This window comes from Malaclemys terrapin, chromosome 3 (genome assembly GCF_027887155.1).
Source record: "Malaclemys terrapin pileata isolate rMalTer1 chromosome 3, rMalTer1.hap1, whole genome shotgun sequence".
In the NCBI taxonomy this organism is placed as follows: domain Eukaryota; kingdom Metazoa; phylum Chordata; order Testudines; family Emydidae; genus Malaclemys; species Malaclemys terrapin.
The window spans coordinates 65,624,164-65,643,147 of record NC_071507.1 but is presented as its reverse complement, the minus strand read 5'-3'; the positions used below and the strand labels follow the sequence as shown (position 1 = coordinate 65,643,147).

The window sequence follows — 18,984 nt, the reverse complement described above, 5'->3', positions numbered from 1 at the left end:
GTCTTTCCATTCATATGTAATTCAACATTTCTACCAGTTTCCACAAACCTTGAGGGAGATGTTTTATGTTTCAATCTAAAATACTCTATACTATACTCAACACCTGCACATACAAATGCTAAATCCAAATATACAAATGGTTGCTATTGCTGAGTTCTTACTGTTTCTATCATATATAATTTATTAATACAATATTACTTCACAGAGGGTCCTTTAAGCTCCCAGGACTGTCCTCCTTTGCCATTTTTCACCTCTTTTTCCTCATCATTAAAAGGTCCCGCACTTGAAGAGACGAGCTAAACTTTCCAAGGTATACATATTACTGAAGAACTGTAGATCCTACTAAGTATTGTAGTTTGTAAATCTATAATTTCAGACTGAGCACAAGCAACAACAAGTAAATGAATAAGCACAGGTATTTACAAAACTACAAGATACAGTTGAAAGTTTATATATGCACTTATAGTTCGTTAGGGCCCTGTGTAAAGCACAAATTATTTTGTTTTAGAAAATTCAGGACAGTGTAAATGGCAAATTACTGAATTTTATGAAGTTTGCATGGAATTAGTTTTACAAGTAACATTAGTCAATTTCAAGAACAGAATGAATTTCACAAGTAATGTCAGTCAATACCAAGGTGTCATTCCATCTTTGAAATTGACTAACACTATTTGGAAAAAAGTCATCCTGTCCTTGAAATTGACTAGCTAAGGTAATTTTTTTTTTTTTTAGTATTACAGACTTTCTTGTAGACAGTTTTCCTTTTACCTTTTTTAAAAAGAGATCACGGTTGGAGGTTTTTCATGATTTCAGTACACGACATGAAATCGTGATTTACACAGGGGCCTACTTCCTACTTACAGTCACTCTGAAGGTTGGCTGCCAGATCCTACTGCCACTGTTATGGATGTCCATCTGGTACCTTTTCATGAGTATGAAATTAACATGACATTTTTAGAAAGAGAAATGAAGAGGGAGAAATAAAGTTACCTTGTTGGCAGCTACAAGCACTTTATCCAGAAATCGCAACCACTCAAAAATAAAGACCGGCCTCTTTGCTTCTGTGATTTGAGCCAAAGCTTCTTCATTTAGCAACAAACTATGAGCCAGCTCCATCCTTATTTAAACTCTGACTTCACTGTAGACTCCGGTGTTGTCACTAAAATACAGTTAATGTACAATGTAAAGCAATAAAAAGCTTTGCTACAATATTTTTTATTTAATGCAAATTACAGTTTTCAGAGCAGAACTGCATTTTAAATACAGACTACAATATCAGACCCCAATCCTGCATACATTTATGCTTGTTTTAATTAAGTAGTCTCAGAGCAGTCAATGGGTACATCTATACAGCCTGTAACAGTGAGCTTCTCAACCTGGGTTAACAGAATTGGGCTTGCAGGGCTCATGCTAGAGCTCTAAAAATCAGTGTGAACTCTTCGAACTTGCAGCTTGGGCTGGTGCTCAAGCTCTGAAGCCTAGGAAGGGGGATGAGCTCCAGAGCCGGAGTTCCAGCCCGAGCCACAACTTCAAAGAACTGTCTAGCACAAGCCCAAGTCTGCCAACCCAGGCTGCAAGGCTCATTAGCACGGGCTCTGTAGACATACCTAATGGGACTAGTCAGATGCTTAAGATTAAGCACATGCATATGTATTTGAGGTATAGGGACCTTAAATGTCAAAAACAAAGTACAGGCAGCTTCAGGATTTCAGAGGTTTTTCTGCCTGGCAAAGAATAATGGTGAGGTCCCTGTAAAAAAGTAGTAAAGAGAAAAAAATAAAGTTACCAGTCAGGAGAGACTACTTCCCTTCCCTTCCCCTCCGAGATCTTACTTATCCCTTTAACCTCTCCAAGGTACTGGATACCATGTAGAAGAATACTCCATGGACCTTGTGTAAAGGAGTCTGGGGAGCTTCTCTTTGATTTGTGAGGAGATCCAGGATGCCCTTACCCCTTCGGTTGAAGGGATCTCCTGCATAAAGTACATACTCCATAAATTGTGTTTCATAGAACTAGAGCAATATAGTTGTATGAAACATGCATTTCACCAAGTGTAACTTCATCCACATACCAGGCAATTTACAAACCCAGAGAGAAGTACTCTGCAGACCCTATACTTTTTACTTTTTCCTACTTTTCTATTTCTCCTATTCCCTTCTCCTTTTTTGTCCTTAAAGATAAAAAGCAGGGAAATTAAATGGAAGAAATGTGCATTAATCCTATTAAAATGTATAAATTAGGATTCTCATCACATTATTTCTGATATGTTTCATAGATTTTAAGGCCAGATTCATATATTTTAAGGCCAGAAGGGACCATTAGATCATCTAATCTGATCTCTATGTCACAGACCATAGAATTTCATCCAGTTACTCCTCTATTGAGTCCAATAACTTGTGTCTGACAAAAATATATCTTTCAGAAAGGCATGTAGTCTTGATCCAACAGTTAATCATCCTCACTGTTAAAAATCTCTGTCTTATTTCTCATTTGAAATTGTTTGGCTACAGCTTCTGGCTGTGGTTCTTGTTATGCCTTTCACTGCTAAATTAAAGAGCCTTTTAATATCTGGTATTTTCTCTCTGTGCTGGTACCTATCCACCATAATCAAGTTACCTCTTGATTCTTTTTTGATAAGCTAAATAGGCATTTTCTCCAGACCTGCAATCATTTTTGTGGCTCTTCTCTGCATTCTCTCCAATTTTTCAATATCCTTTTTTAAAATGTGGACACAAGAACTGTGTGCAGTGTACACAGAGGTAAAATCAGTTTCTTACCCCTACTCACTACCCTCAGTTGACACATCCAAAGATCACATTATCCCTTTTTGCCACAGCATTGCACAAGGAACTCATGTTGAATTGTTTGTCCAATACGACCACTAAATTCTTTTCAGAGTCACTTCTTTCCAGGATACAGTCCCTCATTTTGTAGGTATATGACTTTTCATTTGACTATATTAAAATGTGTTCTGTTTGACTGAGCCCCGTTTATCAAACAATTCAGATCACACTGTATGATTGCCCTGTCCTCATCGTTATTTACTATTCTCCCAATCTTTGTATCATCTGCTAATTTTATCCTAACTGACTTTATACTTACTTCTAGATCATTGATAAAAATAATGAATAGCATCAGGCCTAGTACTGATCCCTGAAGAACTCCACCAGTAATACCCCCATTCTATGATGATTCCCCTGTGACAGTTACTTTTTGTCAAGCTTTTTTGTAGGCATCATGGCAGAAGAGACTCTTGTGGAGGGATGTCAAGGTGAATAATGAGGTAGCTTTGTGAATGTTCATAGGGTGCTCCTCCCAAGCATGAGGGGCAGCAGAGGAGGAGGAGGAACAATGAAGGTGTTAAGTTTTCAAACAAGCAAGCAGGCAATGGAGGCTGGCACCGTGGCTGATCGGAAACGAGCACCGGCAGCTCAACAGCAAATGAGAGAGGATAGGTAGGGTGGGGAATTACTGCAGCTAGCCTTGAAAAGGAAGACAAACAGTTTATGTTGGATGTGACAGAGAAGGGGGAGCCAGTGGGAGAAAGAGAGGGGTGACATGGTCAACGTAACAGGCTAAGAAAATGATCTTTGCAGCAGCATTCTGAATGTGTATGCATTATTTGAGACCAGTATATAGTTGAAAGTGGGAACGTTGTCTGGTAGTTTTAGAACAGTGGAGATGGAATAAGGACATCCAAATTCTATTCCCAGCTCTGCCACTAACTTCTTGAGTGACCCTTAAACAAGTCACTTACTCTGCCTATGCCTTGGGTTCCCCATCTGTAAAATAAGTATAATACTTCCTTACAGGGGTGGTACGAGGATAAATTAATTAACATCTGGGCCCTCAGATACTACAGAGATAGGGGCCATAGAAACACACAGGTATACAGGAGTAAATCCTGTTTATTATTGTTTAGTCCCCACATGGTGCTCCATACCATTAAATATATAAACACATATCCCCTGTCCTTATTAATACAGGTGGTCAGTTCATTCAACACACCAACTGTTGCTTATGGAGTGGTATGATGCAGCAGCCTTCATCCTGAATATGGAGGTACAAGCCCTGGAAACCACAAATCCTAGGATACAACACACACAGGCCCCACAACATTGCCGCAGAGCCATGCTACACTCCAGGTCCGTCATCCCTGCGCTATCAGGTGCCAGCCCCATGGCACCATATGCCACCTCTGCAGGGCGACTTCACCCATTGGGAAACGCCATCTCCGGTGCTGCCAGGTCTGGTGAGTTTCATCGCCAGCCGCTGCTGGAGCCCTGCCACCGGGCCAGGCGCTCAGCGAGCCCCGCACGCAGGGCCAAGCTCGCAAACGCGCCCCGCATCTGTCATTGGCACCGGCCAGGCCCGCCTCAGGCTCTCCGGGGCTCGAGGCAGGATTTGTGGGCGGTCCTGTCCGCTACCCCCTTCCCAGCAGCGTCTTCCTGCCCCCGGACCGCGGGCACCAGGCACCCACCGCCCCCCGGCCGCTCCTCCCCGCCCCCCTCTCATAGCAGCTCCCCGGGTGCAGCCGAGCCCCCCGGCCCGCACTCACCCGCAAGCAGCGGCCCCAGCAGAGCCCGACGGACCCGTGACAGCAGCGCACCGGGTCCCCTCCAGCGGCAGGAAGAGCCGGGTCGGGCGCGGGCGCGGGCGCAGGCGCAGCCCGGGACCTAGGAAGCGCCTGAGCAGAGAGTGCGCAGGACAGAGCCCGAGAGAGAGAGAGCGGGGGGTGAGTGAGAGGCAGAGCGGGGTGGTGGCTGGGGATACTGAGGAGTGGCTGGGGGATGGTGGGAGATTTTGGGGAGGGGTGGCTGGGGATACTGAGGAGTGGCTGGGGGATGGTGGGAGATTTTGGGGAGGGGTGGCTGGGGATACTGGGGAGTGGCTGGGGGATGGTGGGAGATTTTGGGGAGGGGTGGCTGGGGATACTGGGAGGTTTTGGGGAGAGGTGGCTGGGGATACTGACGGGTGGCTGGGGGATGGTGGGAAGTTTTGGGGTGGGATGGCTGGGGATACTGGGGGGTGGCTGGGGGATAGTGGGAGGTTTTGGGGTGGGGTGGCTGGGGGTGCTGGGAGATTTTGGGGTGGGGTGGCTGGGGATACTGGCAGGGTGGGAGGTTTTGGGGTGGGGTGGTTGGGGATACTGGGGAGGTGGTTGGGGGTGGTGGGAGGTTTTGGGGTGGGGTGGTGGGGACACTGGGGGGATGGCTGGGGATGCTGGGAGGTTTTGGGGTCGGGGGCTAGTTGTGTAGGTAGTAATTGGGGGTTGTAAACTCTTAAGATATGAAGCAAAGCAGAAGCCACTGAACATCAGACTGGCTTTATTTTTACCTGATTTTCAGACTCTGAGGGTTATAACTTCCAGATTTTCACAGCTGGAATTCTGCAAAAATGTCTTGTTTATGGTAAAAATGGAAAATGTTGACTCCATGCTTTAGCCCTCCTCCCTCCCCCTTCAAAAATATGTCTGTAATTTTACGTAGAGAGACAAGGTGGGCAAGCTAATATCTTTTATTGCACCAACTTCTAATTTTAATTTAATTTTACGTAAGTGACACTTTTGTTAATTTTTATTTCAGTGGGACTGCTCAGGATAGTAAGTTAAGCACCTGCCTAAGTATTTGCAGGATCAAGACCCTGTAAAATACAAAAATATATTTAATTTATTAGGGCAATTTTCTAGGGAATTCAAGATTAAGATGGATACTCCTTTTGATTTTTATAGAGTATGCTCCAATAAAAAACATCAGTTTGTCTTGTGAGCTTGAATGGCTAAAGAAATTTTGAGATTAGAAAATGTAAGTGTAACTGCCAGGTTAGGTGATCTACCAAAGGGGTCATTTCCATGGTAATGGTGCAGAAAGTTCAGGAGATCTGAAAATTTTGCCTAAATTCACAAAATCCGAACAAAGACCATCAAGCGAGAACAATAACGGGAGCCTAAACTTCATTGAATAAAGAGTGAATTGCCTGATGCCTAGTTTTTCAGTGCCCTGGATGCCAATCCTGGCAGAAAAAATATGGACAAAGAAATTGTAATTCTCTGATGATGTTTAAAACCTCACAAAAGATACAGATTCACCCATTTGTCATGTGATATTTATTCAGCCCAAGAACTGTTTAAAACTAAAGAGGAGTACAGCTTCTTTGAATTGTAGACTGTATGGGCAACCATGGAAGAAAATTAAGCCAAAAATACCAAGTGTGGATATCGAGGAAAAAGAGGGTCAAGTTAAATCTAGATAAATGCATTATCAGAGCAACTGACATAGTAGTCATTTTTTTGAAGTGTAACCCTGCTAAAGCAACAGTAATCCCCCAGGTGAGGCTGCCATAGAACTATGCTGAGCAAGAGACGAGATCAAGGATGATAACTGAAATGTTCATTTCTACCCCCTGGTAATTCACAAAATATCAAATAATAAAACTGCTGTCAGCCCCTCAGTCTAGCAGTGTTTTTTTGGCACTTGTCCAGTACTGACTATAGCAAACCTGAACCAGTAAGTTTATCTCAGCCCAAAACCAGTCGTTTTATTTAATTTCAATTCATTTTAAAAAGGTAAAATCTGTAATCAAATATTTTCATTCATTATAGGTAAGAGGATCTGAACAGGGTACACGTATTAAACATGGAAGAAGAAGAAGATGACTATATGTCTGATTCTTTTATTAATGTGCAGTAAGTAGCTTGCCTAAGTACATCATACACATCTACATCCAGTAACAATACTGATCATTTTGGGGATTTAGTCGAGTTTTTCACTAGTGTTTATGAAGAGCCTGTCATCCCTGAATCAACCATTCTGTCAATTTCCAGGCATCTCATTAAGGGCCAAATCCTCTTTTCATTACTCACACAAGTCACAGGGAGATTTCACTGGGATGATTCAAATGAGTAAAGCAAGCAGTATTTTAGCCAAAATGAAAATTTAGGCCTAATTTTTCAAAAGTGGCTATTGATATTGGATGCCTCAATTTAAATATTGGATGCCATTTTAAAGGGTCTTGTTTTCAGAAGCTGGTTGCTCAGTACCTTCTGAAAATCAGGAGGACCCTTTAAGGTGTCTCAGGTTGGGCACCAAAAATTCGAGGCACCTCAGATCACTAATTACTTCAAAAAATTGGACCTCCCCCACTCTATGTACTTTATTTTTGCATTTACCATGCCTCTCCTCCCAAATATAAATTATTTGTAGGTGGCTAAGGTGAAAAGTTGAGGAGCACTGTATTCCTTACAAGTCCTCACCAGTTCTGTTGTGGAGACATTATATGTCCAGGTGGAAATGGAAATGAGGCAAGATGGCTGCTAATGAAACTCTTCTGGTAACTGCCATTTCCCAGCATCAACAAGGTAGCCTGAGATCCTAAACAAGAAAGAATCCATCTGAGCTGTATAGTAGTCTAGCAGGCAGGATAAATAACTCTTTCTAAGGATTCTTTCCTTAAGAACTAATCTTTTAAACTGGTTAGTTCTAATATAGACAAAAGTATTTCTGTAAGGTGCAACCAAACACTTGCATTGAGCTGTATGGGATCCCCTTTGATATGCCTCTTGCATTGCAGAGGAGGAGAGAATGGGAAAAGATAAGTTCTATATGAGATAGGAGAACATCCAGATGGAAACACCATTTTGACTGTGTTAAAAGTTTAAACATAGTCTCTATTTGCAATTATATTACAGGATAAGTAATATAATTATTGTCATTCTTAAAAGCCATTTAAAGGCTTATTCAAGTGAAGCACGTGTGTTTGCAAGATGTGGTAAAGCTACAAGAATTAGCATGGGGGGGATTAAGCAACAAGTTGTGTAGCTGAAACTACTTTTAACCCTTTTTTAGTCTAATTGAGTGGGTTTCAGGTTCTCCATTTAAATGTCTGACCTTCACCTGTCTTATTGTAGGGAGATTGTTATGGAGGAAATAATTTAATTTCTTTTTTAGGGAAGTTTAATGCAGATTATATTTGACATTTTAGTCATACATCAGAAAAATCAAAGTTATGTTTTCCATGGACTAGAGCAGCCACCATTTTAGAACAAAGTTACTTGTTTTCATAGTGAAAAAAAAGACTATGGACCTATTTTCTAAAGGTTTTCACATATTATAGTTCAAACAGCACAATGAATTGTATTCAAATTCCTTCCACAAACAAATAGTATGAATTAGAAGTTTTTGCCCAAAAGATAATTTTTTAGTCCATTACAAGCAATTGAAAAATAGGGTATTAGAATGGAAGTGCAGTGATTCAAAGATATGGAGAAATCAGAGCTTAAGATTTTCAATGTAGGCCTCCCCAGTCTTAAAGTCACTCCCCATTCTCAAGTGGCAGCTATATATTTTCTCTGGAGTTTGGACCTTGACAAAAAGAAATTTGACCAAGAAATTTGGACCTTGACAAAAATAATTGATTACCCCTGCACTAGAGGTTGCTTATACAATGCTGATTCTATATCCTCACTGTTTCATTGTAATGGATTATGCTGCCATTAAACATTTATTGCCTCTTAATTAAAAAAAAGACAATATTAATACTTATTTTTTTCCTTAGACAGGATATCAGGCCAGGATTGCCAATGGTGAGGCATGTGAAAGAAGCTATTCAAAAAGAAGAAAAGCAGAGGGAAGCTAACCAGAAAAATAGACAAAAGAGCCTAAAAGAAGAGGAAAGAGAGAGACGTGACACTGTGTTGAAAAGTGCTTTAGGAAATGAAAACAAAGGCTTTGCTTTGCTCCAAAAGATGGGGTACAAAAGTGGGCAGGCCCTTGGCAAGAGTGGTAAGTTTGTTAACGTCTAGAATTTAGATGTATGCCCATTTTTCAAAATGTGGGTTTAAAAGGGTACCTGTTACTAATACTGTTCCACCTTATCGCTGGATGAATTCAATGAATACCTCTATAAGAACTCCTGCCTGTTAGGGTAGTTCTTAACTGCCACCTTGGCACAGCAGAAGAAAGCACAGAAGGTGAGAGCAAGCCCTTAAAATCTCTGAAATAAAAAGGGTGAGGGATATGGGGGAATTGGAGAAGGAAGAAACAGTACTTGCTGCTAACTAAATGGTATTTCAGATGTGGATGATGTTTTACAAAAATCTTACTATCTGTAGCAGGGCATAGCCTTTTGATTTTGATGTCCCTTCCAAGCAAGTAACTTCTAAACATTAAAGAACCTATCTCCAATCTGCACAAATTTACAGCTTGATTCTGGAAAGGGATCTGTGCACACAGACGCTAAGTCCTTTCTGCACGGAGCCCTAGTGAAGCAAAAATGTCACCTGGGATCTATCAAGAGTAAATCACTAGGGGATGAATAAATGTTGCACTCCATGAGTGAATAGTGAGGCTTAGTTAGTTAATGTTTGTAAAGTGTCTCAAGATTCTCATATGAAAGATGCTACAGAAGGGTGCAATGTAATATTATTTAATATTATTATTAATTACTAATATGTTATACCTGTCAAATTAAGCTGTCCTTCTTTGGTGTATAGGGCAGCAGCCTGAATGCAGCACACAGCAACACTACAATTCAACAGAGAAAATAAGGAATGCCTGATCCACCAGTCCACTGTCAGTGCACCTTGATGCTTGATTTATCCATCTGTTAAAAAAAAATTACCATAAAAGCTAATTATTCAGTGGCAAAATCTTGTGTATACTTGGATAGGCTGTGTTTATGATTTGGGGAGAGACCTGACTTCATAAGCTGTCTGCCCTTTTTTCCTACAGGAGGCGGCATTGTTGAGCCTATTCCTCTGAACATTAAAACAGGTGTGTAATATTTACCTCTTTTAATTATCATAGAATCATAGAATATCAGGGTTGGAAGGGACCTCAAGAGGTCATCTAGTCCAACTCCCTGCTCAAAGCAGGACCAATTCCCAACTAAATCATCCCAGCCAGGGCTTTGTCAAGCCGGGCCTTAAAAACCTCCAAGGAAGGAGATTCCACCACCTCCCTAGGTAATGCATTCCAGTGCTTCACCACCCTCCTAGTGAAATAGTGTTTCCTAATATCCAACCTAGACCTCCCCCACTGCAATTTGAGACCATTGCTCCTTGTTCTGTCATCTGCTACCACTGAGAACAGTCTAGATCCATCCTCTTTGGCACCCCCTTCAGGTAGTTGAAAGCAGCTATCAAATCCCACCTCATTCTTCTCTTCTGGAGACTAAACAATCCCAGTTCCCTCAGCCTCTCCTCATAAGTCATGTGCTCCAGACCCCTAATCATTTTTGTTGCCCTCCGCTGGACTCTTTCCAATTTTTCCACATCCTCCTTGTAGTGTGGGGTCCAAAACTGGACACAGTACTCCAGATGAGGCCTCACCAATGTCAAATAAAGGGGAACGATCACGTTCCTCAATCTGCTGGCAATGCCCCTACTTATACAGCCCAAAATGCTGTTTGCCTTCTTGGCAACAAGGGCACACTGTTGACTCGTATCCAGCTTCTCGTCCACTGTGACCCCTCGGTCCTTTTCTGCAGAACTGCTACCTAGCCATTCGGTCCCTAGTCTGTAGCAGTGCATAGGATTTTTCCGTCCTAAGTGTAGGACTCTGCACTTTTCCTTGTTGAACCTCATCAGGTGTTTTTTGGCCCAATCCTCTAATTTGTCTAGGTCCCTCTGTATCCGATCCCTACCCTCCAGTGTATCTGCCACGCCTCCCAGTTTAGTGTCATCTGCAAACTTGCTGAGAGTGCAGTCCACACCATCCTCCAGATCATTAATAAAGATATTAAACAAAACCGGCCCCAGGGTGACCCTTGGGGCACTCCGCTTGAAACCGGCTGCCAACTAGACATGGAGCCATTTATCACTATCCGTTGAGCCTGACGATCTAGCCAGCTTTTTTATCCACCTTACAGTCCATTCATCCAGCCCATACTTCTTTAACTTGGCGGCAAGAATACTGTGGGAGACCATATCAAAAGCTTTGCTAAAGTCAAGGAATAACACATCCACTGCTTTCCCCTCATCCACAGAGCCAGTTATCTCATCATAGAAGGCAATTAGGTTAGTCAGGCACGACTTCCCCTTGGTGAATCCATGCTGACTGTTCCTGATCACTTTCCTCTCCTCTAAGTGTTTCATAATTGATTCCTTGAGGACCTGCTCCATGATTTTTCCACGGACCGAGGTAAGGCTGACTGGCCTGTAGTTCCCCAGATCCTCCTTCTTCCCTTTTTTAAAGATGGGCACTACATTAGCCTTTTTTCCAGTCATCCGGGACCTCCCCCGATCGCCATGAGTTTTCAAAGATGATGGCCAATGGCTCTGCAATCACATCCGCCAACTCCTTTAGCACCCTCGGATGCAGCGCATCCGGCCCCGTGGATTTGTGCTCATCCAGTTTTTCTAAATAGTCCCGAACCACTTCTTTCTCCCCGGAGGGCTGGTCACCTCCTCCCCATACTGTGCTGCCCAGTCCAGCAGTCTGGGAGCTGACCTTGTTTGTGAAGACAGAGGCAAAAAAAGCATTGAGTACATTAGCTTTTTCCACATCCTCTGTCACAAGGTTGCCTCCCTCATTCAGTAAGGGGCCCACACTTTCCTTGACTTTCTTCTTGTTGCTAACATACCTGAAGAAACCCTTCTTGTTACTCTTAACATCTCTTGCTAGCTGCAACTCCAAGTGCGATTTGGCCTTCCTGATTTCACTCTTGCATGCCTGAGCAATATTTTTATACTCCTCCCTGGTCATTTGTCCAATCTTCCACTTCTTGTAAGCTTATTTTTTGCATTTAAGGTCAGCAAGGATTTCACTGTTTAGCCAAGCTGGTCGCCTGCCATATTTACTATTCTTTCTACCCATTGGGATGGTTTGTTCCTGCAACCGCAATAAGGATTATTTAAAATACAGCTAGCTCTCCTGGACCCCTTTGCCCTTCATGTTATTCTCCCAGGGATCCTGCCCATCTGTTCCCTGAGGGAGTCAAAGTCTGCTTTCCTGAAGTCCAGGGTCTGTATTCTGCTGCTCTCCTTTCTTCCTTGTGTCAGGATCCTGAACTCAACCATCTCATGGTCACTGCCTCCCAGGTTCCCATCCACTTTTGCTTCCCCTACTAATTCTTCCCTGTTTGTGAGCAGCAGGTCAAGAAAATCTCTGCCCTAGTTAGTTCCTCCAGCACTTGCAACAGGAAATTGTCCCCTACACTTTCCAAAAACTTCCTGGATTGTCTGTGCACCGCTGTATTGCTCACCCAGCAGATATCAGGGTGATTAAAGTCTCCCATGAGAACCAGGGCCTGCGATCTAGCAACTTTTGTTAGTTGCCGGAAGAAAGCCTCGTCCACCTCATCCCCCTGGTCTGGTGGTCTATAGAAGACTCCGACCACGACATCACTCTTGTTGCTCACACTTCTCAACTTTATCCAGAGACTCTCAGGTTTTTCTGCAGTTTCATACCGGAGCTCTGAGCAGTCATACTCCTCTCTTACATACAACGCAACTCCACCCCCTTTTCTGCCCTGCCTGTCCTTCCTGAACAGTTTATATCCATCCATGACAGTACAGTAATTGTTGGAGTTCACAGTCTCTCAGCTGCTCACAACAGTGTTTTGAACTTAAACAGGCAGAGGTGGCCTTGGTCATGAAGAATCACAAAAGCGGAAAGCAGAAGAAAGGCTAGAAAACTACAGAAGAAAGATTCATATGAAAAAACAAGCAGATGAAGATGCTGCAGATCAGTTTAGGTAAAATGATTTATTTTCATATATTGTTGTAAACATTTTCAGGTAATGTAAAAAAGGATCCGGGTTTCACACTTATCTTAAAGTGGTACTGGCTGCCTCGGGTTTGACTATCATCAAAATGTCGTATCAATTCTGAATAACATTTGTGTGATGAGTGGGCCCTGGGGAGGGTAATTACCAACCATTTAAAAAGAAAAAATGGTCTGACACATGAAAACTAAAATACATAAATTCCCTCTGCTGTGCCCCTTAATGACAATGGACATTAGCAATGCCAGGGGACAGACAAAATAATGTACCTATTGCCATTTGTTAGACAGTGCAACTTAAACAAGAAATCTGTTTTAAAAACTATTTAAATGTAGCCTCCTCAGGGAATACACATATGTACATATAAGTTTACAATGACGTTCTTAAGCTTCAGCACGGTCCTGTTTAGGATGGCCTTCTCTGATCCCATCAGAGGACTGTATGCTTGTACAAAGGCATTACAAAGAGTTACAAATGTTGTGGGGAACCATGGTGTGTCTAAAATCTCAACTAGCTTTACATTACAATAAGTTCTTGCCTATAATGTGTGAATTTTTTTATCTGCCTGTTGATTGTAGCTAGCTACTTTTTTATTGACAGAATGAGATTCAAAAGCAAACAAGAAGAACGTAAGATAGAAGGGGACCTTAGAAAAAGCCAGAGGGCCTGTCAGCAATTAGACACACAAAAGGTAAGGCTAATATGCTGCTTTGGGATGGAAGGATGGTTTATAGTGTAGAGCTGGCTACAAATTCTTCAATCTTCATGTACAACAATATTATTTCACTTCTTAACAGTTTTGTATAATATTGGGTGTTATTGGACTGAAGTGGCAATGCTTGTCTCCCTGAGATGCCCTGTGTTACCCAGGGACCTTCTGGTGCCAACTGGCAGAGGGCACAGGGTGCATAAGGGTTACAGGGATCCCGTGGGTCTAGTATCTACATCCTAGTTCGCCAAAGGATGTCATGTAAGAGCTCTGCTGAAAGCCTGTGTCACACTGGTCATCGTGATCATTATGAAATGGATGGATAATATGTAAGGAGGGGTGTGTGTGTGTGTGCTGAAAATAATGTTCTTACAATTTCTGACTTGGAGCTGGTCACCAAACGGTGTTAAACAAGTTTCTTTCAAACAAGAAACTTTTCTGGCTGACTGGCTATATGCAGATTGAATGATGTATACTTCACAATCAATGCCTATCTACAGTCTGAAAAAAATACTAATCAAGTGATTGCAAAGTCTCCAGGGGGAGATTCTAGACAGAAAAAAAACAAGGTATGGGGGATTACCCTTTTTACAAGTGAAGACGGACTGGTGGAACTATATCTGGGGGTGCAGAGGTAACGCAATTATCCTTCATTTAGGAAGTAAGTTGACCATGTATGTGTTTGCCTTATGAAAAAAGGATCACAGCCAGTCTTTGCTGAAAAACAGTGGGAAGACTTTGGGGTGAGCTAAACTTTAATTAAACAAGGGCGTGTCTTGTTAATTAAGTTTAGGCTCTGGCACATGTGTTATGATTTTATTTTATATTTAACCCTTTGTTTCCAATATTTCTGCGTGCTATCATTTGAATCTTTGTTAAATAAACTTATATTTTCTCTGTAAACAAATCTAAGTGTTGTCTCTTAAGCGGAGCTGTGATCTAAGGTGTAACTGGCAAGCAGGGGTAGACTGTTCCTTTGGGAGTAGAGTATCTGGGAATTCTGTGAATGTCCAGTGGAACAGATGCTGGATACACCAAGCGTATCCTCAGAGGGCTTGGGGGTGGGGTGTGCCTATTGCTAACTTGCTAGTAGCCATCAAGAGCCTGTGTCCCATGGTCCAATAGAGCTCATATGGGACAGAAGTTACATCCTTGGGCTTAAAGACAAGAAATACATTCCACCTGAATTCATTTTGGTGTGTAAGCCTTTTAAGAACACTTCAGACATCAGCTAGAAAGGCCTCTTCCGCCTTACTGACCATTTACTATTTATATGTCTCATGGTAGCTTGTGTCAGGCTATCAGATTGGTGGCGGTGTCTGGCTCAGAGGAGGCTGCTAACCTGCCATCCCAGACGAGGGAGAAGCTTCACAATGATGGGCATGTGCAGACTCAGGATTTTTAACTGTAAAATCATAAAAAGAGCCTTCTGAAAGTGGACATGGGCAATAAAGAGAACCAATGACAAAAGATACGATAATAGTTTGCTGTGCAGTCTTGAACTTTACCAGCATATCTGGCATGGAAGTTTATTTTAGCATCTCTTTAAATTTGTTTTTAAAAAGCAACAAACCCACAAATAGCCCTTGCTGTGGTCCAATGTGGCCTAAATTTGATCAGTTCTGTTCTTGAAGTTTCAGTGTCTCAAGATCATAATTTATAACAAAGTTTATAAAGTGGTACTTGTCCCATTATAAACTGTGTTCATCAGGCATCTGCTGGAGAAACCTATAGAGACAGAGAGAACTTTGCTTGTAATTTTTTTTATTTTTAAGGATATTAAAGTTCCCAAGGAGATTTGGTACTGGACAGAACCTGAGCAAGAAGAAAAGGATCAAGAGGAGGAAGAAAAGGAGGAATACAAAGGTTCAGACTTAAGTGTGAGTGCTGAAACATAAGTTAGCATGAAGCTGTCTTCATTTGTAAAACATGCATGTGTGTGTATATACACCTCTACCCCGATATAACACGAATTCGGATATAACGCGGTAAAGCAGTGCTCCGGGGGGCGGGGCTGCACACTCCAGCGGATCAAAGCAAGTTCAATATAACACAGTTTCACTTATAACGTGGCTCCCGAGAACAGCGTTCTGTCAGGATAGAGGTGTATATCAAAGCTCTAATAAGTGGCCTCTCTTTCTGCCTTGCAAAGTGATTTTGCAATAATATTAGATGGAGTATAAAGCATGATTATACTGATTTGGAGTAAAAGAGCAAAATTAAATGATAACACTACTATTATTAAATGATAAAAAAAAAAATTAATTTACAATTTACCTCACCTTTGGGCCAAGATTTTCAAGAAAGTCATGATTTTGGGTGTCTTATTTTTAGGTACCCAATTTGACACTTGAGGGGTCTAGTTTTCAGAAAATGCTGAGTAATTGCCTCTAAAAACCGGGGCCCTCAAATCAGTCACTTTTGAAAATCATGCCCTTTATGCCCAAGAATCCACTAGTGTTGTTATTCTAATGAACTCAGTCTGTGGCGGAGATGGGTGATAAAAAAATCCCATCAGGAATATCATTCACTTGAAAGAAGGTATTTTTAGTTATTCAGTTGGTGAAAATAAAGAACAGCCAACATCCTTTAACCAGCTAACTCGCCATAGATCATTGGCGCACCACAGGCCACAATTTGGAGACTTCTGCTGTAGTATCAGTTATGGTATACTAAGGTTTCCATGTTTTTGAGTGCAGTATCGTGTGATCTTTCATTAGTGAGCCCTTTTTAGCACGAGAACTATTGATTAGCAGGAAAGACAGTGCACTCCAGGGGCCCATCCCAGACTGTTCGATTGTGATTCCTACTCAAAGCTATAAAATATATTTCTCTGTATGTATATATGTAGGTATTAGAGAAATTACAAATCCTGACTGCCTATTTAAGAGAAGAGCATCTTTATTGTATCTGGTGTGGAACAGCATATGAGGGTAAGAGTTAAATCCATCTTGGATATAATTTTCCTTTGGTTATGTATTTGGAGCCATATCCTGCAATTCTTATTTATTCCTTATCCCAGCAAAATTCCCATGGAGGCCAGTGCCACTAATGTTATCCTTGAAAGTAACTTTTGTATATATTGGCTGGATTCAGTCATTTCTCCTTTCTTGGGTTTCAGAACTAGTGAATGATCAATATTGGGCTCTGAATCAGTATTTTGTGGCCAAATTGGTAACATTCTCCTCTGAAACATCCCTCATCAGTCCCACATGTACCACCTTTCTATTTTATAAGTTTATAAGAATTTCAAACTACAATACTATTGGAATTAACTTAATCTGTTTGTACTGTTTCTCCATCACCTTTTTTCTGACTCCCCACCACTCTCTTTTTAAATAAGATTTAGAAGATTATAGATCTTTTCTTCCCATATCTGAAATATTAACCTTCTTTTCCCTTATGCTGTAGAGGCTGCAGATTTATCTTCAAACTGCCCTGGAGATAGTTCAGCAGATCACGACTAAAATCTTTGTAATAAAAGGAACTCTGGAAAAATATTGTTGATTCACAGCAGTATTTTAAAATCTCTCCATGGGACATCAAGAATTCACACAAGTACTGCAGGTGGAAAGACATATTGAAAGGTTCAGAGCACACTTTTGAAAGCACAGAAGCAGTTGTAGATTTTAGATTTTTTTTAAAAGTGAAGCTAGTCATTGAACTCACTATTTAATTAGAATTACAAATTTACATATGTACTTAATGCTAAATAATTTAGGTGCAGGTAGGAGTTTTGCAGGTTTCTACCAAACTAAAAACTGCAATTCCAGTCTTGCACCTCAGAGGACAGGCAGCTAACTGCACCAAATTGTTATGGTTTATGATTTCTGTACACCTCCAGTTGGAGGTACCTAGGTTCAGACTGCTAAATTTGTGTGTGTGTGTATATATGTGTGATTGTGGACAGATGGAGATTTGAAATGGACAGTACTTGACTTTGTAACCAACATTTTAAAGGCTTCCCTGTGGGAAAAACACTGCCCTTCCTTTCCCACATAACATAAAGCATGGAATAGAGGATAATCAGTTGACAGTGAATATTGGTTAAGTCTTTACAGTATACAGTGTTAGACAAGTCATTTAATATGTGTCCTTCAGTAGGATGTCTGATTTGAACCTTGTTTATTTTTTTGTCAACATAATCGACCAGATATGTGAACTCTGCTGGTTGAAAATGGTCTCACCTTGCACAAAGTATTTGGCTTCATCAATCTCTATTGCTTAATGTAAATATGGATGTTTGTCTAGAAACTCTAAATTTCATCAGTTTAGTGGGTATTTTTAAAGTGTTTTGTTCATAATTAAACAGCTTTTTGTAACTATCTTTTTGTTCAACTTGGTTCCATTTAGTCAATACCTATTGAACAGTGGCAGCATTGTCCATGAGCAGCAACTGCTAGTGGAAGTAAATCCATAACGATGACAGAAAAAGGAGCTGAACTAGAAGAATTAGTTTTTACTGTAAGGCAGGTAGCAGCTTGTGTTAGACACATCATAGAGTTGGACTGAGACAACCACCTACACATCAGTTGTGGTGATCAGAGACTTTACTGTTGTAAATCTTGAAGTTTAATGGGCAAGTGGCAGAGGACCTCTTAGTTATTGCATGCCAGCTGCCAAGGAAAAACGTGCCAGTAAGATGTAACACATGGCACATTCACGTCTCACAAGCACTCCCTTGGCTGAGTACATGTCCCTGCACTCTCTCTGTTTGTGGTAGGTCTTCAGTGACTCAGCTCTCTGATCAAGTCACACAGTCTAAATGTGAAACGCAAACAAACCCCTTCCAGGGAAAACAGTCTAACAGGGGCCTATCCCAGTATCCCATGGTTGGAATATCTCTGTAGCCCTCCCTGGGCCTCATACCTGGTATGGGGGCTTTGCTGCAAGGGCTTTCTCCCTGGAGACTCTTCACCCTCTTAAGGCCTCCCTTGGCCCCATACAGTCTTCAGCCTGACCTCAGGGCTCCGTCTCACTCTCCCCAGCTTCTGGCAGCACTGCTCTGTCCAAGGTCCTGCAGCTCCCTCAGCCAGTTACACACCATCCATGCTCCTCCAGCTCCAGCAAGGAACTGAACTCACTCTGGCCCTGCAGCTTGTTTTATACCAGGGGTTCTCAAACTGGGGGTTGGGACCCCTCCGGAGGTCATGAGCTGTCAGCCTCCACCCCAAACCCCACTTTGTCTCCAGCATTTATAATGGTGTTAAATATATTAAAAAGTGTTTTTAATGTATAAGGGGGAGTCGTACTCAGAGGCTTGCTGTGTGAAAGGGGTCACCAGTACAAAAGTCTGAGAACCCCTGTCTTATGCTGACGTGCTGGGTGTTGACACAGCCACTCTAGGCAGCTTGGAGGATCCTCTCCACTGCCCTTTTCTGGGACAGGGTGTGGCAGGGCACAAGACCTTCAGCAGATGGCTTCAGAGGGTCTGGTATACTCTGTCACAGATGAATATTACAGAACTTTCCCTGAGAGGAAAGGAAATCCAATTAGGTGGCTTTTCTCTGTGCTAGGATATACTCTCACTGGCATCTTGGGTCACTAGGAAA

At 41.8% G+C, this 18,984-nt stretch overlaps 2 protein-coding genes across 4 annotated transcripts in view; one reads left to right on the top strand and one right to left on the bottom strand.

Moving 5' to 3' along the window:
- The window catches only part of HEATR5B (HEAT repeat containing 5B), a 90,671-nt gene extending 86,059 nt beyond the window's left edge, over positions 1-4,612 (bottom strand). For both annotated transcript variants that reach the window (XM_054023343.1, XM_054023344.1), the window contains exons 1-2: positions 4,559-4,612; positions 991-1,159 (exon numbers count right to left, since the gene is read on the bottom strand). In XM_054023343.1, coding sequence (XP_053879318.1) covers positions 991-1,116 — 126 coding nt within the window. In that variant the 5' untranslated portion in view covers positions 1,117-1,159; positions 4,559-4,612. The remainder of the gene's footprint in view (positions 1-990; positions 1,160-4,558) is intronic.
- A 45-nt stretch (positions 4,613-4,657) lies between these two features.
- GPATCH11 (G-patch domain containing 11) lies at positions 4,658-17,757 on the top strand. Of its 2 annotated transcripts, none has more exons than XM_054023642.1 (9): positions 4,658-4,735; positions 6,602-6,685; positions 8,554-8,780; positions 9,729-9,770; positions 12,573-12,693; positions 13,324-13,414; positions 15,208-15,312; positions 16,284-16,365; positions 16,844-17,757. In XM_054023642.1, exons 2-9 carry the CDS (start codon positions 6,636-6,638, stop codon positions 16,897-16,899), a joined length of 774 nt encoding a protein of 257 aa, XP_053879617.1. In that variant the 5' UTR covers positions 4,658-4,735; positions 6,602-6,635; the 3' UTR covers positions 16,900-17,757. The 2 variants fall into 2 exon arrangements, with proteins under 2 accessions (XP_053879617.1, XP_053879618.1); XM_054023643.1 differs by lacking the exon at positions 4,658-4,735 and adding an exon at positions 5,326-5,411.
- The last annotated feature ends 1,227 nt before the right edge of the window (positions 17,758-18,984 follow it).